This window comes from Solea solea, chromosome 1, assembly GCF_958295425.1.
Source record: "Solea solea chromosome 1, fSolSol10.1, whole genome shotgun sequence".
Lineage (NCBI taxonomy): Eukaryota > Metazoa > Chordata > Actinopteri > Pleuronectiformes > Soleidae > Solea > Solea solea.
In genome coordinates, this window is record NC_081134.1 from 14,307,549 (window position 1) to 14,331,970 (window position 24,422).

General features: G+C 38.9%; 2 protein-coding genes across 4 annotated transcripts; both read right to left on the reverse strand.

The window, feature by feature from the left end:
* Positions 1-256: 256 nt before the first annotated feature.
* On the reverse strand, positions 257-2,199 carry exosc4 (exosome component 4). The gene is made up of 3 exons (XM_058637972.1): positions 1,989-2,199; positions 855-1,061; positions 257-741 (listed from the first exon to the last, which is right to left on the reverse strand). The coding sequence occupies exons 1-3, from the start codon at positions 2,157-2,159 to the stop codon at positions 382-384; spliced, it is 738 nt and encodes a 245-aa protein (XP_058493955.1). The 5' UTR covers positions 2,160-2,199; the 3' UTR covers positions 257-381.
* A 662-nt stretch (positions 2,200-2,861) lies between these two features.
* Positions 2,862-13,248, reverse strand: prkacbb (protein kinase, cAMP-dependent, catalytic, beta b). Of its 3 annotated transcripts, XM_058633460.1 has the most exons (11): positions 13,066-13,248; positions 12,836-12,969; positions 7,894-7,955; positions 7,685-7,813; positions 7,383-7,481; positions 7,205-7,287; positions 6,589-6,715; positions 6,401-6,496; positions 5,883-6,005; positions 5,581-5,745; positions 2,862-4,386 (listed from the first exon to the last, which is right to left on the reverse strand). In XM_058633460.1, exons 2-11 carry the CDS (start codon positions 12,879-12,881, stop codon positions 4,261-4,263), a joined length of 1,056 nt encoding a protein of 351 aa, XP_058489443.1. In that variant the 5' UTR covers positions 12,882-12,969; positions 13,066-13,248; the 3' UTR covers positions 2,862-4,260. The 3 variants fall into 3 exon arrangements, with proteins under 3 accessions (XP_058489443.1, XP_058489434.1, XP_058489450.1); XM_058633451.1 differs by having other exon boundaries at positions 12,836-13,248; XM_058633467.1 differs by lacking the exons at positions 12,836-12,969; positions 13,066-13,248 and adding an exon at positions 8,623-12,791.
* Between the last annotated feature and the right edge of the window lie 11,174 nt (positions 13,249-24,422).

Here is a 24,422-nt window from a genome sequence, read left to right on the forward strand (position 1 = left end):
AAAATGAATGGTTGCAGAACAGCCAATTACTAATTTAAATACTAAATCATCTGCCCAGGTGTCTGTGTGCATTAAAATGCTCAATTTAGTGCTGTTCACCATTCTGCAGATAAAAACAGCCACACAATAAAGACAAGTCAGTTAAAGCCTGGTATTTGTATGATGGTTGCTGATCAGATTAAGATCTGAGAACACTTTGACATATACTTTAATGTTTAAATACACTCAGTCACAAATAAGCAGCCAAGACAGGATGTAGAGTTCACATATTTATTGTCACTCACCACATTATACACAAAAGGCCATTGCAAATGTTATGAATTAATAGAATAAACATTACTGTCTCCCTCTAAAGTCCAAATGCCCCCCCCCCCCCCCGTGTCATTCTCCTGTGAGCATTGACACTTCTTCAAGATGTTGTCGTACCACCTGATCCAGCACCTTGCTCACGCCTTTACAGGCTGTCATAGCAGCTTCAATCAGAGTCTCTAGATGATCCTGATGCAGTCTGGCGTCCATCTGCAGCAGTGCTATCTGTCCACCTCGGGGAAGCAGTGCTAAAGCCAAAGAGCTCACACCTCCACTTTCCTCTGCATAGCAAAGGTCAGCAAGTGGCGTCTCGTCCACGAAACCAACAGTGCAGGCACACACATAGTCCCGCATGGGGATGCCGGCGTCAATCACCGCCAAAGTGGCAGCATTCACACACACGCTGTAGTTACCGCCATCTGACTGCAGAATCTATTTGGACAAAATGTTAACTGTTAACACAATTTTCAGTGCAGAAATAAATTATTTAAACTGAATCAAATCACAAAAAAACCCAAATACAATTTAACAGTTAAATTACCAACCTTGACATAGATGTCTATCTGAGACCGCGGGTAGAGCTGGGTCATCACAGCAGCTTCAAACGTCTGCTTAAGGTGGAGGCTCATCTCGGTGGACTTACGGTCCCCGTGGGGTCTCCTTTTCCTCTCAGCTGTGCTGAATGTGGCCATGCTGTACTGACAGTTGATAACAGCTCGATCATGAAGTGTCCGACTCCGTGAACCTCGCATCTGGGAAGACAAAAACAAACATGTCATAGCACATCTTCAATACATTCACCAAGTAGGTTATGACTTTGACTAATAGGTTATGGCCGAAAGAAGCGATCATGACTCTTTTGATTTTTTTTCTTGATTATTCAAGTAATTGTTTGGTCCATAAAATGTTGATCAGATTTATCCAACCTGAAAATTATGATGTTCTTGAATGTCTTGTTTTGTCCACAAGTCAAACTCATTCAGATGTAATGATTTATTTGTTATATGGATCAAAGAAACCAGAAAATATTTACATTTAAGAAGCTGAAAAATCAAAACAATTATTGAAAAAACACTCAAACCGATTATCAAAATAGTTGACAATTAAATTAGTAATAATCAAATAATCGTTGCAGCCCTTGATGCCATTAGTCAGTTTTGGTTGTGATCCCAATTCAAAGCACCACTTGAGAGTAGGGAAACTGACTAGCCTTAGTGGAGCTTTGATTTCTTGCTCGAATATAATATCACTAAGATAGAATTATTAGAATCAATATACACATGACATGTATACCTTTTGGGCATTAAATAACTGCAAAAATTTGCTCCCAGTCAACCTCAAGAGCATTAGCATTATTTCATATTTATCGCTATATTTCTACAGTAAAATTGCTTGACATGTACATGATCAATGTGTGGGGAGGAAAATATATGTGGCACCTTTTAAATTAATGAATATGTTATGGCTATGTTGTATGAAAATACAACTGACTTCCCTGTATAAATTCTTCAAAAATGTATGGTTTAACCACTTTAAACATTGACTTATATCAGTTTCAACAAACACAATAACACGTGTTTATTTGTTTTGGCTGAACGGACATTAGCTGCGTTCTTCATTTGCGTGATAGTTTGCGGTATAGCTGGCTAACAGACTCCTCCACCGGCCAGGATACTTACTTCATGTGGACCGTACACTACAGCCAGAGCCTTCGTGTTTCCCTGCTCCAAATATGCCGAACCGTCCGCCTGAGCGAAGACTCCCATACGAGCCTGAACTTTACGCAGCTCGGTGGCTTTTCGTCCATCTAAGCGGTAACCCTGGTCAGACAGCAGCTCCAGGCCCGCCATGTTGACGCAAACTTCAAATGAACGAACAAGGACGGTAACCGCGCCCCACGTGTCTCTCCCCTCTCACAGAGGAGCTACGGCAACACTAAAGGCTCAATAATACAGTGCAGACACACATATGCAGTGTTTTTCGGTAAATGTTTGTATCATTAGAGTTTATTTGACTGTCCCTATTTTATCAGATAGAGGAAAAGAGCCATGTAGGTTCACCTCCTATTAGGATATTATATAACTTTGCATCACCCACAATCTCCATGAATATACTTCCTATAGTTTAAATTTCAACTTAAAAATCTAAGACGTTTCTTTATTATCATTCTTTTCTTCCAGTGAACCTATGAAAAACTTCAATGAACTATTCAGATGTGAGGCTATGTACGGTAAATGTTTGTTTTTTTTTAAATGGAAAGCTGCGCACCCCTGACCTCTAGTGGCGGGAGTCAGTAGGGCAGCGTGTCACAAAACATCCACAAATATTTTATCTCACGCAGAGCAAATATAGGCAACTGGTCTAGCTTGTGTCTGCTTGAAAATACTTCACTGCTTTACCAAGATGGTTCTTGCAGTTCATAACAACAATAATAATAATAATCATAATCTTGTCTAGAAAGATTACTACATGGGAAAAGTCAGGCTGTGTGATTCAGTCCTGAATAAAACCTTGATCAATGTCACGATGCAAGGCAAGATGGACAACTTCAACACTTTTAAAAATAAAATTTATTAGCATCTCTAATGTGTATAAATAAGAACATATATGAAACAATGCATATACGAATAATGTAATGAGCTTAACAATAACAGGGTTACATGTGATACAAAGGAGCAGTCTTTATTTTAGACAGTGTATTGTGAGGAAAACTGTACCTTGAAATCAAGTTTTCGAATAAGCATACCTATAATTTGCAAATCTACATTCTTTGACAAGAATGAATCAACAATCTGCTTGGGCGTGGTAACAGGGAAAATATGGCAAATTATTACAGTTTTGCATTCCTGTTTCTTAAAAGATTTTTAAAACATCCTTGATTTAATACATTATAAACTCTGTACTTTTTTGTAAGGAATCACTAACAATGTTGAGGCAAAAAGCCGCAACACTACTCACACATATCTTTTCAACTTTATGTTACACTCAATAAAAACCCCTCAAAGGATTTCACTTCATTCTTTTTGATTTACTGAGATCACATTGTTCCACAGACTCGTAACAACAGGCCTTTATAAGCAGACCTGAAATCTAGGGACAATATGACAAAACTGTTAGACACAGTGACAAAAATAAGCGTAAGATACCAAATGACAAACTTTACATGTAACAAACAGACCCCAAAGGATCAAACAAAAGAATGGATTTGCATTTCACTACTGTAACAAGTTTTGTCATTTTCTTGCTGTGTCTGGGTCAGAATACCAACAAGACAGAGAGTGGATGGGTGCTTTAGTGGGAGGGAGGGGGTCTAAGGCAAAAAGCAAAGAAAGGAAAGGACCTCTCTTCTTGTGTCACCCAATAATTTCTATTTGGTCATGCTTTAAACACCCAACATGTTCAAATGTCTTACAAAACATAGGACGAACACTACTTCTGAAAGCTGGCCAGCACTTTACAGTAGCCAATGTGATGTGGACTTGTAACAGACCATCAAACATACACTACTACAAGGAACCTCCTTCAACCCACACAACTGTGAGTCAAACTGCCACAGACAAGTCGGCTACAATGTAGTAGTAGTAGTAGACTGTGTGGACTATTATTGGCCATTGTCTTAGTTTTCCTCATAAAGTGAAAAAATATCACATTTTAAAAGGGGATAACAACATCCATGACTAACTGCTTCAAAGTAAAAAACAAAACAAAAAAACAGTTGGTAGGTACAAAAAAATAAAGAAAAAAGTGGTGTGTGTCTGCTTTAATACGCAGGTGTAAGTGACAGTGAGAGGTTATCGGCACCCAAGGATCATGTCGACCTCATTCAGCCCTGTGGAATGAAAGGTCAATGTAGTAGAGCTGAAAAAAACCGTGGTCTCTGCTCCATCCCAAGTCTTTAGAAGAGTGCAAAGATCCCCTTATTTTCCCTGATTTATCCATGTCCCCCATGTCCTAAAACTCTGCAAACTCTTTTGCGCATTTTTCTGTAACAGAAACGCGGATTTCCTCCTCCTCATAGTCATCGAAGTTACTGGTGTCGCCTGGGCCTCTGCACTTTGGTATGAATGGGGCTTCCACCTGCAACAGTAAGAGGAATACATTCTGTATTTTAAAACACACAATTCATATTTATGTCTACACTGGCAGTCAATGAAAACTGTTTCTCTGGAAAAAAAAAGGGGGGGGGGGGACTTGACATTCAAAGTGCTTTGAATGTCTCAGCACTGTCAAAATACTGTACATCGAAAAAATGAAAAGACGTGCACAAAAGAAGAGAGCTACTACATATGCAGCAGTGTCAGTTGAGTTAAAATACACTGAATGAAGACAGCTAAAGGAATCACTGAGCGATAAATGAAGTGGGTGTCAGACGATCTGTGTGAAAAACTCTCCATCACACTTTCCCAATGTCAGTTTGACTATGTTGACAATCGTTGCACATGTTCAAGTCTTTCCCCTTCGTTTTGCAGGGAGTTTATAATTCCCTTCTTTTGACTGTTGTCATCCTGCCTGTAGACATGGACAGAAGACAACGTACACTTTGCAGTCCATCTCTAATGACAAGTCATTTTGTAAACGGTAACGTTTGTTAAAACTTTTGTAAAATATATGTTGTAGTCACAGGTGCGGTGACTTTCAGTCTTTTGTCTGTCTGTTTTAATTGATTAAGAAACAGTATAATGAGGATAATGTGTATTTAAAAGAAACACAGTGAAAGCTGTGTAGTGCAACTAGAATGTACTGTAAAATACCAGTACATCAATACAGGGAAGAACAAAGTAAATTAATAAAATATATGCATCCTGTAAAAAATAACAGCATGTAGGGTTGGGTGTAAGAATGACTTTGACAAGCAGTTTTATATTAATAAAATCAATTGTACAGTTGAGTTTTGTTGATTGTACAGTAAACAGGGTTGAACAAAATAAACGGATCAATGCGGATCAAGCCTGAGCTAAATGACTATTGTCCTCCCTGTAAAATGGGATGTGACACTGATATCCAAAAGCCAGCGGGAGAGCTGGGTGATTTCCAAGTGGACAAAAATAAGACTAGTCAGTTGTGCAATGACCACTGACCAGGCATAACAAACTGTGCTCCATTTAGCAGGAACCCGGAACCACAATTTGTTTTGATGAACATCTTTTAGGGAAAATAATGCAGCATCATAGCAGGGAATTATAAAATTGAGCAAATCAATATCTAATTAATTTTGTTTTTACAGGGGGCAAGAGAGTTTAGCGTCACTACAAAATGCATTCTGGGACTTGCCTTTCTCTCATAGATAGCGATCCAGTCTGTTGTGGCAAACCATTTGTGGCCCTTAATGTCATTGACTCCATTCTTCAGGTTGCCATAGCGTTTGGTCAGATCCACTTGCAGCAGGTTTCTCAACAAGTCCTTCAAGTCGGAGCTGAAGTGGGAGGGGAACCGGACCTAGAAATAAGAAGGATGAGCTCTTAAGATTTGCCCCCGATCCTTAGAAATGCAAGTAGTTTGGATATGCACGACTGAAAACAGGTAGAAAGCATGTTTAAATAAAAATATAGGGTGTCTAAAAACAAACCGCTTACTTTTCCAGACACAATCTTTTCATATATCTGAATAGGTTGATCCGCGAAGAACGGAGGGTAGCCAGCTGCCATTTCATAGATGAGGACTCCGAGGGCCCACCAGTCCACAGCTTTGTTATAGCCCTACAGCAGTCAAGAGAGGAAAAGGTATAAGAGGCTTGTCATTGAGACACATTCTTAATTCAACATATTCAAAAATAACTCATTATTACAGTGTATTGTATAAAATTCAACACAAGTCTGCAAATGATAACACCCACTACTGCCTACACCTTTGGTTACTCAGACTGTGAGATTAATATTTGTTGTAATTTACCTTTGTGTAAAACCAACTTTGCCTCAATCAAAGACATTTTCTATATTATTGCACATAAATAAATAAAAATAAATTCTGGCAGAAAGAGCTGCTGCAATTGAAAAGCAACAACAATACAGTTTTATCAGTTTTGCTGTTAAAAAAGTAATAAAAAACTATTTTATATATATATATATATATATATATATGTATATGTATATACTTTGCTGAGGATGATTTCTGGTGCCAGGTACTCCGGTGTCCCACACAACGTCCAGGTCCTGCCTTTTACCCTCTTGGCAAATCCGAAGTCTGTCACCTAAGAGTCAGATGCACATATATAAACATGGACAAGTGGTGGGGGGGAAACATTATACATGTTACGTGTTAATTTGTTATGTTGTAGCTCACCTGAATGTAGCCGTGATGATCGATAAGCAGGTTCTCAGGTTTCAGATCTCTGTATATGAGATCTAGTGAATGGAGGTACTCAAATGTCAGAACTATTTGAGCGGCATAAAATCGTGCATGTGGTTCACTGGAAAGGAAGGAGAGAGAGAGAGAGAGAGAGAGGGAGAGAGAGAGAGGAGTGTTCATCAAAAAAAAGACTGATCAAAACAGCAGAAAATTGAAGTTACAAAAAAGAAAATGAAGCTTCATCCAAACGTCTCTTGTTTTAGTTGAGTTTAGATTGGTTATGCCTGCCATCAACACTACTCTAGAGTTTCTGTGACTTATCTACGAGCGCTGTTAAAGCTTAATATCAGTCCTATCTTCTAAGAATGAAATGAAACCCCAGCTATTACTTGTGACTTTTTACTTTCATCTCTGCTTTGTCATCTTTTCTGCCACACAACTTAATACAAATACACAGTTCCTATTTACACTGGGACATACAGTATGTGCACATGTGATGTGAGTTTTTCAGGTGTGATGCAATGTAAAGGTTGTTTTAGACAATGTATTAGTTGTATTAGTTTGGATGTAGCCTAAGACACGACATAATATGTAACGAGTTCATGCTCACCTGAATCTTCCAATTCGTCTTAGGTGTGAAAACATCTCTCCCCCTGGAACGTACTCCATCACCATGTACAAATTAGAGTTGTCCTAAAAAAAAACATATATAAAGACAGTTGCTGCTAACACATTACTGACATTTTAAGTACTACATTAGTTTACAGATTAAGCGACGAAAAACGTACCTTAAACGCGTACTCAAGTTTGACAAGAAAGGGGAAGCTCACAGCCTGTAATATCCTCTTCTCGTTTAGTGTGTGTTCTATTTGCTTGAGTTTTACCACCTGGCATAAAAAAGAGATAATGATAAGCTTGTCAGGAATATCTCACGTTAGCAGGAGAGGTCGCAGACTCTGAGAGGAATGAAGACATTTTTATGTATTTTTATTTGACTTGTGTCCTAGTATCCTTGTAATGACACAGAACAGGATACAATGTCATTTAAGTTTGCAAGAAATATTTTGGCACCAATGTGTTTTTTACCTACCTTTTGCTTGTCCAGTATTTTCATGGCAAAGTATTGCTCTGTTCCTTTGTGTTTCACCAACATGACTCTCCCAAATGAGCCAGTACCCAAGGTCTTTAATCTGTCAAAGTCATCTAGGCACGTTGTGCTCTGTAGGAAAACAAGGTGTTAAGCTACTATGTAAATAAAGATACTGGGAGAAGTGAAGTTAACATTCCCATCATTCTCACCTGTGGTGGACATTCCCATTTCCGTAAGAAATCTTCTTTGGCTTTAGCTAGAAACTCTTTAACTAAAAAAACAAGAGAGTGTGCAATAAGGTACAGTTAGCCCACAGGTCTTCTGGAACAACATGTTTTTTTTTTTTTATATTAGTAGAGAGACACATTCAGGTTTTAGATGGAGCTTGTAAAACAACCAAATGCTATTATTCTACAAGGAGAAAGGAATATATGTGCTAATGGAAATTGTTAATCAATGCAGAAGAAAGGGGGCAACGTCAACTCTCATCTGGATATAAATTCAACTGGATCTTTTAAATATCACATACATTGCTTTTACAGGTAAGACAAAACACAACCACAAGACAACAAGGTCCAAGACAGGCAGTCTAGTGATGCATGCCAAGAAACTCAGTATATTTAGTCATTTAGTAGCCTAATTCAAAAGGAAAGAAGAGCCACAATTATTACAGGGTAGGTTTCTCTGAGCGTCTTGTGCATCACTTAACACGGTTTGGAGGATAACTATTAAAACACAGCATAAGAATGGTAAGCAGAGACAAACCAATGTATGGGAAACACAGCAGACAGCAGATATCCAGATTGAGAGAATGTGGATAACAAAAACACTGACTTATTATCAAAGCACACAACAAACGCAAGCACATCTAGCATGTCTTCACAATGAGACCAATGTCGCTCTGCCATTCTGGTCATCTTTTGGAGGGATGAGCATACCAAAAGTCTCTATTGATCACCAAAGTTGTGCAGGAACAATCACCCACATGGATGGGATGATACAAGAAGAGAAGAGAGAAATATAGAGTTCATGTACATAACAACAAGTATAACACAACACATCAACCATCAACAAGCAGTATGTGGTGAAACAAAGCGACAAGAATGAAAACAGAGTTGACATTCAACTGGGGAATTTGAACACAGACTGACTGTCTACCGCGGTGTTAGAAGAACAGGTGTACCCAAATGCCATGTAGTAGAAATTCAGTCGTGCATATTAGGTTAGATTAAAAAGATAACAACAAATAGGGGAGAAACAATTGTTGAAAAATATGTTGTATTTATTAATTATTAGCGTTGAGAATATCACAGATAAGTCATTTAAGATCATCTGGTTGACTGACTAAAATAAGAGATCGAATATGATCCACGTTGATCTAGTGCTACAACACACACCATCATCCATATTGATTAATCATATTATGATAAATAAGATGATGTTTATGAACCACTTCAAACCCAAGTACTCTATTCAATTAATCAATCATGTTTATGTCCAGGTTAAGGTAACGAACAGTTGTGACGTCACTCGTAATAATCTAAAAATCCCTGGTGGCTTTTCAATATATTCTTCCTGATTGGCCTTGTTAAACTAAAAGACTACACCAACTAACTAACTAAATAAATAAATAAATATTGTATGGTCAAATGCAATCCTCGTTTTAGCTTCAACATAACTTAAATGGTGAATTACATAACAGAGGTTGTGCAGATCAACAAACTAATTAATCAACTGCTACTACTCTCATAATCTGATTAATCAAATAAATCTAATTTTACAAGCCAAAGATTAGTTGCCGTGTTACAACATAACTCTCTCTTCGGTTGATTACAGAGAAGAAGAAAAAAGTGTTGTTTTGGTGCACATAAACTGCTCTCAAACATTTTGTACCTTGGGGGGGTAAATAAGCAAGCGCACACACAGACAGTGGGGCAACCTTTGCTGATAACAATGCCAAAATCCAAACAAGAATAACATGATTGGCTATGTCACTCTCCTCTGTTACATTACAGACATTGAGCGCAAAATAGCTGCCATGATGGCAACTGTTAAATCTCCATGTGACCAAGTGTGACTATCGTGGAGCCGCTTCACGAGATCCAGCTAATGGCAGCTAATGACAGCTATATAAAGTAAACACGGGGAGTCTAGAGTATAAACAGGGTTGTAGGTAACCAGGTCGTCTTAATCAGAGCAGCTACCCTTCAAACAAATCTGCAGCTCAGGGCACGGTGTCAGCTTAAACAGGTTTAACAGTTAGCCACAGCCCAGGATCTGTGGATCATACTGGCATTCGAAAAGAAATACTTGGCAGTAATAAGAACTGTCACTGATCTGATCACCTTTGTCTGCTGAATGTCTATGTTTGACACTGTTCACCATGTCTGCCAGGTCTCTCTCAACAGGTCAATAAATTCCAGAGGAACATTCGCACGGTACCATAAAGTGACATTAATTAAAACACACTAAGTGTGTAACTGAACACAGATGGTTCTCCACGGGTTTCTAAAGGTGTAAAGTGCTTGAAGGTAGTGGGCAATTCTCAGGAATAAGTGACTAACTACTGTAGTAAGACAGCAAATGGAAGTAACCTTTCAAAACTTCCTCCACGAACCTACAGCTTCTATACAGACAACCCAGGATGTTTGATATTACTGCATGTGACACACAGTGATGACCAGCTGCAGACATCAAAGTAAATGAGTGCAAAGTAACATGGGCCAATAGGCCAAATTACGTCAAACCTTTCAAAGCTTGTAATACCCCTTATCCTCTGACGAAGGTCTGATGACAAGCTGCTCCCGTCAATGACAAGCCGAGTGTGAGAAGTGAGCCTTGGTGGACTTTTACCACAGCAGGATTAGAATTGGGGCTCTAAATAAACACATCCGACACAATTCAAGTGTATCTGTGCGAGTGTGTGCGCACACACAGCAGTAGTTCCTAGTTTTATGAATGGAAAGAGGGCATTTGTCATTTCTTCACCATATTTGGTCAGGATGCTGTACAGAGGGAAAGCTTTGTTTATGTTGCTGAGACTAAAATGTAGCAGTGAGGCCTGAGGCAGAAACAGTCCCACAATGCCTTCATGTCAGATATATTGGCTATTTATAACAATTACTCATGGGTTTGTGGTTTATTGTTGGAGAATTAAGATAGTTGCAAAGTTTCTGTCTGGTACAGCAAGCAGTGCAGAGAATAGGCTGCAACTAAACAAACCCTCTGAGCCATGTTGGGCACAGAAGAGTTGATAAGGTGATGCTATGCTGAAGTCAGTCAACTGCCTACAATTTTCACCATTTTTGACAAGTATCTACCAGATGTTGTCTTGGCAAGTGCTAATTCTGTTCTCAGAAACATGACAAATACTGCTACAGTAGGGCACTAAAACTATTTTTCATCCAAACGTTTATTTGACAACTATTGTTTTGATTAGCTGGTTCGTGTACTTAACATTTAGTACCTACATGATTTAAAATATATGAAACAAACGTAGGTGTTGTTAGCAGGTCACGGGTAACTGAAAATAAGTGCAGTGTAAACAGATTCAGCAAATAAAGGATGACATTTAAAAATCAAGAGACTGAAACGCCCAGCATCCACTTTTCACCACGATGGAAAAGCAGAAGAAAGATGTGATGAGGCATGTGTGGAGTGGACTGATGAGGAAATTAGAACATTTCTCAACTTAGCGTTAGAAGAAAATAGTACTACAATAACAGATGAGAAGCAGCAAAATCACCTTTGATCAAACACTTTTTGATCTTTCTTTGCACTTTTTTGTGAGTGATTTGAATGGAGACCAGCCTTCTGTTTATTTGAATTAAAGGTGCACTTTATAACATATAGGAGGGATTTATTGGCAGAAATTGAATATACTAGTGATGTTTCTATAATTTGCTCTCTATAGCCTTGGAACAAGACTTTTATTTGTGATTTAGGCAGGGGCCTTGCTTTATGAACGCCACCATAGTACAACAATTCAGCCACAGTCTTTTGTATTTTGAAGTGGACCTTGCGCTGTAAACAAACATCTTTTCTGTTATGCAAAAGGGAGAGGTAAGCAAAGAGTCCACTGCTTGTTACAACCCTGGACCTTTACGCATTCTTTAACAATAATAAACTGTACAAAAATAAAAACATGTCAAATAAACTTTAATAACAATATATCAATGTAACAAAGACTCAGTATAAATGAATGTATGCACTTTGCTAACACACTTTGAGAGCAAATGTTTTCCCTCTTATTTGAGAAATGTGTATCTGTTCAACAAGTGTGTTTTGTCCACAAAGAAGCAGAAATCTAACCTTTATCTGTCATTGTATCGTGGTAATTAACGATAACTACTCACCTGTAATGTCAAACATGTCTAAATTGACTTCATATACAGGCCATCCACTGCCATGATTTCTAAATATTGGCATAGGTCATAGAAAAAACCACATCTGTCGACCTCTATGTGCCACCCTGAAGATTATCAGCCATTGTCCAATACATATTGAGGAAGGTGACTACATGTTAACTGTCTCTGTGTTTGTGTGTGTGTACAGGCCTGTACACCAGCACCACCACCACCACCATCAAGAGGCGATGAAATGACAGGGGCCTTCTTAGGGCTAATCCCCCCTCATAGCTAAAGTTAGCAGGCTAGCTGGTCGCCAAGCTTGATCCGTCTCGTGCACCAGCTGTCATGCAATCAAGCTATTATTAAACGCGTGGAACGATCAATATACGATAAGCATTGCATTCGCAGCTCTGTGATATGCGTTCATAGGTTGTTAACACTGTCGACTCAGTTCTCTCCTTCCCCACCCCCTTGCAACCCAGAATACCACAACCTCCACCATGTCCCCTTGCTGCTACCCACCTTAGCTAAGACTAGATAATATTACATTAGTGCAAATTCACACACACACACACACACACACACATACGGGGGGGGAGAGTCATTTTTGGAATGGTTGTTTTTCCTGTAGGTGGTGGGAAAATTGCGGGGGGATGCCGGAGGGCCCTCCCCCGCTGTACTGCCTGTAGCTGCCAGATAGGACAGTGTTAAGAGTTATAACAGGGTAACTAGCTACATCACGGAGGCTCGCTAAGTGTCAATTAAAACACAAACAAACACGCAAACAACGGCCCGGACTCACCGCTCTCTAGCTCGTTGCCCTTCTTGGCGGTGGCAGCGTTCCCCATGGTGTGGAAGACACGACGGACGCTCCGACTGAGAGGAGATGGCGGTGGCTACAGCTAACCTTGCCACAGATGGTACTATTCCCAAGCCCTTTAAAAATAGGTAAACACAATAGAAATATTCTGTTGCGTGGAAATGCGAGCAGATAAAGTCCAGCAGTCCCTTCCTGCAGCCCCCCTCACTCACTCTCCCTCTGTCCCTCCCTCTCCTTCTTCTTCTCCCAGGAAGATTTCCGCTCTTGCTCTCAGTGGAGTAACGTCTCTCTGCTTGTGTCTTCGTGTGACATGAAGCTAGCGGTCACTTGTGGTTCTCACTCCCCCTCCTCCCGCAGTCCTCTCCAGCCTTCAGCTGCACGCACGGCATGGTAAAAGCAGCCATAGCTGGAGCTTAGGTCAGGAGCACCCACCGACTGTTCGCTGGAGATTGTTATTCTTTTTTTATTATTATTATTGGGGCGGTCATCAAATAAATATCTGGATTTCTTCCCCCCAGGCATTTCCTTAACATTTATATTTGCATTACAACCCTGAGCCACATGATGGAGCTCACTCACTTTCCACCACAGTCCACTTTATACCATAATAATAATAATAATAATACTAGTAATAATAATAAACCATCCAACAGCTCAAAAAAAAGCGAAGTTTGAAGACGTCCCTAGAGCTCATAGGGATAGTTCAGTGTTTTATGTGGTTGTATGAGGTATTTACACATTGTCAACAGTACATCGCAGACTTGGTCTCACTGATTATTTAACTTAGCAACAAGGACACAATGGAAAACAGATTTTAGTTGCAAGACTCACTCAATAAAACCTAAGTCTGCCTTAAGGCTGCAGTGGTAGATTTTGGTGATTTATTTATTTATGTATTTTGATATAAATCTGTGTCTGTTTAGTATTTGTTAACAGAAATGATGTAACATCTGTCAACCAATTCTGTCAGACCTGACTGAGGGAGCATTTGTGTGTTTACAGTGGCAGAGCAGTGGTGCGCCAGGGCAAAACGCATTTATTATTATTGACTTATTATTTATCCCATCAAACTCCTTAACTAACCTTGTTTTTTGCACAGTAGTACTCACTCCTGAAACTGCTTGTGGGTGTTTCTTTGTGGTTTGTTTTGTATTTTAAGTCATGCTCCAACCTGTTTGCAGCAGTCTCTCTCAACATCAAACTGATGATATATTAAGTTTAAGAATATGTTTTTTTTTGTAATTTTGCCAATAGATGCCCTTTTCTAATGGCCGGTTGAAGACTTGAGGTCCGGGGATTCAATAGATGCCCTTTTCTAATGGCCGGTTGAAGACTTGAGGTCCGGGGATTCAACCCACAACCTTCCTATTGAAAGATGACCCTCTCAACCACTGATCCCACAGACGGTTAGTAATAGGTACTACTTGGGGTTATTAATAATTAAGTAGCTACAACAATATATTTTTCTTCTGTTCAGTCAGTCAGTCAGTCATCATCTACCGCTTTATCCTCTGCCAGAGGGTCGCGGGGGGTGCTGTGCCAATCTCAGCTACATCGGGCGATAGGCGGGGTACACCCTGGACAGTTCGCCAGTCCATCGCAGGGCCACACACAGATAGAGACAAACAACCATTCACTCTCACACTCACTCCTATGGTCAATTTGGAGTGTCCAATTTACCTATCCCCACATTGCATGTTTTTGGACTGTGGGAGGAAGCCGGAGTACCCGGAGAGAACCCACGCACACACGGGGAGAACATGCAAACTCCATGCAGAAAGGCCCTTGTTCCAACCGGGGCTCGAACCCGGGTCTTCTCGCTGCAAGGCGAGAGTGCTAACCACTACACCACCGTGTGGCCCCTTCTGTTCAGTATTAATCAATATCATGTTTATACATTGTGCAAATATGCTTTTAAGTGTAATTCACTTAGAAAGTTTTACCTCTAAACTGTAAAACTTTACCTGATTGCTTTCTGGTCAATAACAAATTGAAACCTTATTCAACTGTTATATTGAAATATTGAAATATTGAAAATCAATCTTTAATTAGCTGACTTTCATCACAATAAATACAGACACATAGCCCAGACCGTTAAATGTTTTAATATTTCGTTTTTAAGTATTGTAATAAACCTTTATCCAATGGCAATTGAACTGTCAATTTGCTCATGCCAAATACTTCTCTCAACTAAAGTAGAAGTATCCTACCTCAAATTTGTATTTGAATAAATACTAGTTTCACTACCAAATGTCAATGGCTGTAAGTAATATTTCAGTTTTTTATTGCTTAAAGACTTAAAGAAACCCTCTTCATGTCCTGATAGCTATCGATTGATAACATTGTTTGGGGGGAAAAGAAAAAAAAAAAGCTGTTGTCTGTAGCCTTCCCACAATAATAACCATGACCAATCAGTTCATTGTGAATGGAATGACTGACTGGTGTAAATGTTGGTCACTTACCAGCGTGTGTTCCTGCCCATGATCTTACTTCACGTGACCAGAGCCTTCACAACAACAAACACAGTGGCGTACACTGAGAGAGTAATAGAAAAACAGCAGAGCAAGTGTAGCCATAATTTCAAGATCTATTACAGAGAACAACTTCCAGTGATTAAGAGTGCAGCTTTGATGAAAAGACCAGTAGGAAATGGTACAATGAATTGATTTCATTAATTCTACCCTGCTATTGATAGCCTTTCCAAACCCACCCTATAGCTTTAATCCCAAAACAAAAAGAAGTACTCAGATCCTTTATCTGTGTAAAAATAACAAGACTAATGTAACACCACGTGTCAACTTGAACTGTTAATGGCAACAGTAGTAGTATTCATTTTTGTCATATACATGTAATGGTGCATTTGCCTTTTAGAAAGATTTAAAAAAAAAAAAAAAGAATCCTGCTAATTCACCTTTTAATTGGTGTATCTGCAATTCTAAAAGTGTTTTTGATTTGATCTATGCTTTTGTATAAAATACATTTAAGTTTTTAACTTTTAGAACCAACAAATTATTACTGTTAATTGTTACTTTTCATTAATTGGGTGTTGACTGATCATGCTTAGACAGAATTTCATAAGCATACATTTAAGTAAAGGTTCACTGTACCTCCAAGTCAAAAAATATGTAATATGTAATTTATGTAAAAACAATAATTTTATTATGGGGGGCGAAAAGCCTGCATTGATGCTACTTTAGTGCACATTATTCGCAGAATGTGAGCCATCTTATAGTAAAAGCACTTTATTTGCATTCCTTTAAATTTATATTATTATTTCTTTTATATGTAAGTAAGCAACCCGCTAATGTTGCAGCATTAAATAAAAGAGAATAAGTCTCCCTGTTAGTCACATTGAGTTATTATTATTATGTTATGTGTGAAATACTTTTAGAATATCTTCACTCAAATGCCCTAACAGAACAGTTTTAGTTTTCAAGGTAAGATGTAGACATCTTGACACGCATATATCCACTTAATTAAATTATTGTATATTTAGTATAAACTGTCCATTTATCCACATATAATAAATTGATAAGTTTAGCTAGAATCAATGCCCCTTAAAAATGTGGCCTCTTACATCCTCTCAAAAATGAACCCACCTGGTACAACATAAAGCCAATTTATTATTTTGTTAGCTTCAGTGTTTTGGTGTAAAGAGCATCAGATTCCACAATGTGAGAAGTATAATTTGTACTTCAATGCATACTTTTACTTTGGATCACTGCTTCCAGTAAAGATTAAATGGCCTGATGTCTCAACTGAAAACATCATCCGTCTTTCACCACTTTATCCTCCACATGAGGGTCATGGGGGTGCTGGTGCCAATCCCAGCTGACAGGTCTCCAGTCCATCACAGGGCCGCATAGAGACAAACAACCATCCACTCTCACACCTACGGTCAATGTAGAGTGTCCACCTTACATACGTACAATAAGAGCCTTATAATAGTGGACATAAAAGCCACTCAGACACATTAATCTGCTTCTAACCACTGACAAAATGAATATATACTGTTAATATAAACAGCCTGTAATAAAAAGAGTACTTGGAGGTAATGCTCCAACAAGGACAGGTTGGAATAACAGTGCATGATGCAATGTTTGCACAGACATACTGACTGAACTGACAAAATGCTCAATGTATGAATGTCACTCAAAATGTAAGTACAGCCCCATGGTTGCTATAGCAACAGCGTGTTCAACTGACACTAAATGCTGCTGACAATAGTGAAAAATGTTAAATTTTTTTGTGAGAGCGTTATTTGCTGTTCGTCTTTGAACTTTGAGAGCTTTGCAGTCGCTCGTTAGTTAAGCCAATCAAATACAAGAATAAACTAATGGATCTTGACAAGACATCATTCATGTCCCACAGTATAGAACATAGTTGAAAATCTCATATATTCTCTTTTAAATTCCTTATTTTAATTATCGAGCAAGTCACGTTGCGTGCATGCTGTGTGTCATCAGTTAATATACTTTGTAAGATACAGCAGGTTTATCATGAACTGACAAAGTGTTTTTTCTTCTTTTATTAGATTTTAAATGTTCGTTGGAAACTTATAATATGAGATGGATGGGCTGGCAGATCACTCTGCACAGCCTGATTGCACATACTGTGAGTCTGTTATTAATTATCATTAACATGTAGGATGGGGAGGTTCCTCCTCACTCAGCCAGCTGTCATATTTTGATAAGGAGTCTGGTGTTAGATTGCAGGCTTACTGCATAACTTATGTGTTAACCTTTTGTTACTTGGTGCACAACTTCTCAAATTAGGAGTGTAGTGCATATTCCCCACGTTTGAATATAGCATTACAAGGGACTGTGGTGCACTCTTTTTTGATTCTATTCTCAAATTTGTCACCATGGAATAATAATAATGTTTATTGCAGTAATATTGTAAGTAATTACACAATGAAAAATGACAATGAAATGTTTTAAACATTAAACATTTCACACATATAAACATGCAGATGCAGTCAAATTGATCATGTTTTTTAAATGAGTAAAACATTTGCATTAGCCATTGTATAAGGGAAAATAAGTTTAAAAGACATTTTTCAGAATAAAATGCCCAGTTTCCTGATCTTAATCCTGGAATCCATGTTATAATTGTCTTAATATAAATTACATGATATTTGGGCAAATCAGCTCTTAAGCCAAGGGTGTCAAACCCATTTTAGTTCAGGGTCACTTTACCAGTAAAACGATAGCATAATAACCTATAAACAACAAGATCGGCAAATATTTCCCTGTCTTTTGCATATAATGAAGCATCATTATATGAAGCATTTTTTTTAATAAAACATAGGATGAACAACTGGAAATCCCTTGAGAAAAATACCGTAAGTGCAATTTCAACATTATTATGCCTAAGTTTACCATTTACACGTGTGCATATAACAACTTACAGACCACAGTGGATCTACAACAGCACAAAACATTTAGTCACAGGTATCTGGAACTGAAAAATATAGCATATCACAGATTCACAAATTCATCCTGTGGGCCAGATCAGGCCCTCCGGTGGGCCATTTCTGGCCCACGAGCTGTATGTTTGACACCCCTGTCTTAAACTTTCCCTTAATGGAACTTTGTTGTACTGTAAGGTAGACATATCAATGTTTGAAATAGCATATTATTGTAGTTGGGTTCTCTTGTACAGTTCTTATTTTTACACTTATTTTATGCATATATGTTATTTTAGTTTCTTTGTAATATTTATATTTTTCTTATGTATATTTATACTTTTTTTTTTACAAAAGCATCTCTTTCTTACTTTATGCTGGTGTTTTTGAGTGGACAGCAAAGTAAGAATTTCATTGTACAGGGAAACGTGTTTCTTTACTGTGCATATGACAATAAACACTTTGAATCTTGAATCTTGAATCTTACGGATGCAAAGCACCAGTTCTTGCAGTTATCCTACTTTATGACACAAGAGGGCAGCAGATCTCTTCGGTTCTTCTGTGAAGAAAATACACTTGGTGCCTGGTCTGTGTGCAATGATGTTTTTTTTTTGCCTTGGCCACAGTCTCTGGGACTTGATTCAATTTCTTGATTTAAGGCAATTGTTTTCAGTTATGCGTTTTCTGTTCAAATGTTGTAACTGGGTTATTTTGGCATTTGGCTGATGTAAGCGAGATGGTTGTCTACTTGGTGAATTTAGCATATCTCGTGTGATTAAGTTGTACTTTTGGCCCACTGTATCCCGTCAGAGCTGTGGTATGTTGATGCTGAAAAAACAGCACTTTATGTATCTATAGATATCCAAGGGATTTTCTCTTGGTAAATAATACATAGGGCTACATTTTGTGTTTCATATAAAAAAAAGTGTGTGCAATCTTGTGTAGAGATATTTTGCTTATTGAATCTGACACTCATCTGTTTTCACTCTTTTATCTGATTGTTTCTCCTTTTCTTCCCAACAAACAGCATGTCATGTTCGTCCCAACTGACCAGCTGCTCTCCATATTGGATTTTTTTTTTTTTTTTTTTTATGTTTCTAGCAAACAGACTGGGCTGTTCTTCAAAGGGAATGATTTATGCCCGTAAATGAATGAATGAAAAGCCATATCTTATCCTGTTTTCTGACTCGCTCTGTTTAGAGCTGCATCTACGGAGCATGATGCATTTTTTCTTTCAGCATGGGGCATTGAGCTACATTTAACAATGACTGTCAATATAGTGTGTTCTAACCAAGAATGACACTAACCAAGTTAGTGTAAAACATAATTCAAAGCCTTTATTTGTCGAGGCGATTGAAATATTGCGTAGAGCGGCTGGATTTCAGACACACCCTAATACACATTCACACAGGAGCTGCCTAGTCCAACCACAGCTTTCCTCTGTTGGCTACTGACCAACTTCACTCCAGTGGTTGTTGCCGAAGTGCTTTCCTCCACAGCACATCAACTGAATTTATGGGGAGTGGGCTGTGTGATATTTGCAGCTATCAAGCTTCTGGTTGTCACTTGATCCCTGAATATTTTTCCCCCCTCTTATTGGAATTCAAACCAACGACATCGTATTGGAAAGGTTTCTGAAGGTTACTAGAACTCAGAATGCTGGACTGCAGGACTCTTGTTGTATTTTTAGTGGGTGGGTCACGCATGGTGTGTTTGGCTTTGCCTGCGTGAAGACTGCAAAACATCATCTATTACAGTGGTCCAAAAAAAGAGATCAAACTGATTAATGTGCTGATGTAATGTAGACGTGGACCCTAAAGTCTGAACGTGGTCTCAGCCTTTTTTGAATCCAGACAGTAGTCTTAGTCTCCACCCTGTTTGCATTCATGTATTTCTATTAGTGAGGTTTTCAACGTTGTGATAAAGCTAAAAAAAGAAGAGAGAGAAAGAAGAGATTGCAGGTTGCAGGCAGGCAGTGATTATCTGGTTATCTCCTTCTTATCAGTCACCAGCTTCTATTAGGATGTTGCATGTGGTTCCAGGACATTACCCATTTCCTCCTCTGTATATCAAAGCCTCCAGGTCCCCCCTCCCTCCCCACAGCCTAATTCACTCCAGATGAGCACAATGGGACATTTGATTTAGTGTGCAAAGACACATGTATACAGCTGTGTCAGCTTGCCTCAAACAGCTGGCGCGGAGCTCCGGTACAACTTTTAATCATGCATTTATTTGTGTAATTAAGATAAAAAAAAAAAAAGATAATTAAAGAAAACAACAACACAGAGGACTGTGTTGGACTGTTCTCAGCGGCGGACCGATCAGATATTTACTTCAGTGTGATGTAGGTCCTGTCTTTATTGAAGCGCACACTGTTAGCAACTGCTCATGGTTTAACGACATGCAGGTGATACAAATCATGTGCAAACGGCAGAAGGTTTTCCAAATGTTGTCAACACGCATGACAGCTCTCCCCGTGAATATATTTCTTATGCACTTTGGACACCGCACAAGAAGCTCAAGTGACCTGTTGCAAAGGGCTTCAATTCTGATATTGTTACTAATGTGTACATCATTTTTTTTTATCTGCTTTTATTAAGCTGTTTTAGGCTTGACTTGGAACATGGGCCGTGATTATGCAGAACACACCAGGGCTGTCACATATCAGTGCTCGTGTTTGCAGTCAGGTTCCTGTATCAGCTCCAAACTGGGTGAGCTCAAGTGATATCATATGGTGTGTCCGCCTGGGAATGTTGATCTGACAACCATAAGGGCTTTTCTCTGTTCAGTTGTGTATATACTGTGCCAAGTCTCCTTTGTGCCTCTATGCAGAGAATATCCACATTCTTTTGTCCCGTGTCAGGCTCAGTGGTGCACTACAACATAAATGCCTATAATTTCATAACCACAAGATAATGTATTCTTACCAACAGAGGATGGTTTAAAAGTACTCAGACAGTTGCTCAGGCAGCTAATTTGGGAAAGATGCACAATAAACCCTTTGAAGTTATGCTTTAGTGCCAGCACTTGAACACCCCCCCCCACCTCCACCCAGCCCTCCAAAAAACAGCACATACCATGCAGCTTCTCTGTGGTTCACTGTTTTTTGTTGCTGAAAGGAAGGTAATGTTGCATTTGATTAAGTGTTTCATTAGCTAAGCATTGCACACACAAGGAAATCTGAATAGAAAATGCACCAAGAAAAGTGGCCCAAGTCACCTTGCGAGAGTATATTCCATTTCAAAAAAACTTGTTTCCCTCCTTGACAGACCTTTCTAAATGTATTCAGTGTTCCCTCAGAAGAATTTTCTCTTGTTTTTATTCATAGACAGGGTGATTCATGCTCACTGCGAGAGGTGAAACTATTGGCCGAGGCAGAGAAGCCCAGTCAGTGTCTTTTCTACTGCGGCGTTTCAGAGATGGCAGAGATTATGGGAGGATAACACTGCACAACATGGCCGCCACAAACCAGATCATAGCAAAGACAATCAAAGACAGAGTGAAAGCTACAGCAGTAAGCTCTTTTAAATATCCGCCTCCCCCGCCCTGACCGAGTAAGAGTGCTACCCTCAAGTCAACTGTTTCCAGCCCCGATCTTTGCACTGGTGGAACCGCCGTAAGCCCCATTTGTATGAATACTGGACAGTGAGTATAGAGCTGGATATAAATCCCTCAAAGCAAAGCAAACAGTGCAGTAAGTGGCCTATGATAATATTAAACCAAAGCAGTCATGCTGTAAAATCAGTGTCATGCTAGAACTGATAAGACGTAATGCTGGCCATAATCATTTATGGCACTGGGGTTAGGTCATACAAGATTGTCACGACAAAAGCCTTGTTGTTACTCATGTATGGTCGTACAGCCACACGGCTCGCTGCCCGGTCACACCCGAGTTGACATTTTGAGTCACTTTCTCTCAGAGGTTAGACTATGCAATATAATGCATGTGGTGGAAATCCACTGACACATCCCCATACATCTCGAAAGTCAAGCTTCTTTGACTTTTAAGCATTTGACCCTTTACCTCCTTGACTTTTGCCCATATGTTTTTAGATTGATGAATGCGGTTTTTCCACCTCCCAGACAGCTATTGGTTTCAGTTCATTTCCAAGTGGTGCGACACTCGACATCAAGAGACTTGCTCGAGCAAGGCAATCCATCATAACGGACATTTATTCGTCTTTATTTTTTTGTCAGCGTTAGGTTAATGGCTGCATGGTAATGCACTTAAAAGCCGGGATTGTTTTGCAAATGCTTTCAAGTGCGGAAATGAAGCCCCACTGACCGAGGCTTGCAGGGATGTGAGCAACTAAACATCCGCTTTAATAAACCGAATGCCCAAATTCACTTTTTTCATGACATGAATTTCAATTTTGAGAAATTTGATCCAACTATGCAGCGTGTAGCTTGCAGACATTTTTAGATGGTGATCTTGGTTTTCTGGTCTGCGTGTGGACCGTACGGTCGAGTCTTTCTGTCCTCGACAAACCCTGTGTTTTTAAACCATGAGCAGCTGTTTCCAGCCCAAAAAGAAAGAAAAAAAAAGCAGAAATCCCCAGAAAGTCTTGACAGTATGCTGATTAACAGAACTTTAAGTCAAAGAGCGAGTGTAAACTATTACTGGTAAGGTAAACATAACGTTTCAGATAATTGCACATAACACACAATGAAAGCTAAACTTATATTTACATGGTTACCAAAATAAGACCTCCACTTGATTGGACCTGTTTCTGTGCTTGAGTATTATTTGAGCGCTGCGTTGGCAGTTTGTTTACATGTTAGCAATAACAACATACTGAGCGGATAAAGCCTCAGAGCTGTATTTGGGCTCCCCTATAGTCATAAATCACTTAATCTACTGTCAACCCTTAAGCCAAAGGTCTGTTTGAATAGAGTGTGCTTCCTTATTAGGCTGCAGAGTCACAGAGCCACATATTTAATAGATGTAACTCATGCAGTATGAAGTGCACGCTTATATTTATAATGTCACTTCAGTTAATAAGGCTCAGATATCTTTAGGTGCTAATTTCTAAATTTTATGATTACATTTTCCTCAAAAGTTTCATACAAAAGTGAAAGACAGATAAAATAACAAGGCTAATATTGAAGTCTGTTTAATCCCCTTCAGGGAAATTGTCTTTAATTGTGCTGGTATTGTTATTTTTTTGGGCAGCCACAGTAACAAGGAGCCAACTCAAGTACTGAGTTGATGTTGCTATGTTAATATTTGCAAACTATTTCAGGTTTGAGGCTCTTCAACAGCAACGTAAAACACTACCTGCAATATTTGGGCAGCAAATGCCTTCAGCCGACTGCTTTAACTTAATAATTTAGAATTTACTAAAAAAAAAAGAAGAAAAAAAAGAAGTATGCCGCAATAGAGTCTCTCTCTCTGAAGCAAATTTCCAATATTACAATTATACTTTCATTTAAAAAGTTCATATTGAATTAACTTGTTTGCTTGTTGGCTCCCAAGAAGGCACAGGAATTAATTGACGCGTCTGCACCATAATTTTTTTTTTTGTAGAATTACAATTTGCAGTAAATGCACGAGGCAATGTGCAAAAATAGAAGATGTCTGTAGATGATATTTTTTCAGTCTTTTTGACAGTCAGTGTCACCTCGGGGCAGAGAGGTTACAGGTAGACGGAAGCGCCTCTAAGGGACAGGTTTACTTCAGGGAACATGAATCAAACATGGGAGAGCAGCAGCAGCAGTACGAGACAAACTCCTTTTAATTAATTGCAGCACACTGATAACGACTGAGATGAAACGCCTCACCTGTTCTGGTGCTGCATGTCAATTCTACAGACAGCACCTTTTGCGTGGCAGAAATGAGTGTGAGGACAAGGATGAGCATGCTGAGTGGCAATTCTTGTTTTGAGAATGTTTTATTCATCTGTTTGAAATTTTTGGCTGCGTTCATATTTGGTTTGCAAAAGCTATCCCTGTGATAAATAACCAAAAATGTGCCGCCCTAAATGCCCTTGAACTGTTTTATATGACTGTGGATAAAGCTGGAGTTGACAGCTCATCATTTATAATTCAATTAGACCAGCTATGGTTTAGTGGTTTGTTGGCTGGTTTGTGTGTAGAAGTGTCAAAAAATTCAAATTTAAAGTGAATCTGCTGATGATAGTCGTCCCATTAAAGCAATATTTC

What these genes read in the sequence shown, in the direction of transcription:
- exosc4 (XM_058637972.1), bottom strand. Translation starts at nt 2,159, where the DNA reads ATGGCGGGCCTGGAGCTGCTGTCTGACCAGGGTTACCGCTTAGATGGA. An exon ending in TAGTGTACGGTCCACATGAA is followed by an intron (nt 1,062 to 1,988) that starts GTAAGTATCCTG and finishes TTGTCTTCCCAG; the next exon opens with ATGCGAGGTTCACGGAGTCG. An exon ending in AGATAGACATCTATGTCAAG is followed by an intron (nt 742 to 854) that starts GTTGGTAATTTA and finishes TTGTCCAAATAG; the next exon opens with ATTCTGCAGTCAGATGGCGG.
- prkacbb (XM_058633460.1), bottom strand. Translation starts at nt 12,881, where the DNA reads ATGGGGAACGCTGCCACCGCCAAGAAGGGCAACGAGCTAGAGAGCG. An exon ending in ATCATCACGGCTACATTCAG is followed by an intron (nt 6,497 to 6,588) that starts GTGAGCTACAAC and finishes TCTGACTCTTAG; the next exon opens with GTGACAGACTTCGGATTTGC. An exon ending in TCGCTATCTATGAGAGAAAG is followed by an intron (nt 4,387 to 5,580) that starts GCAAGTCCCAGA and finishes TTACTGTTGCAG; the next exon opens with GTGGAAGCCCCATTCATACC.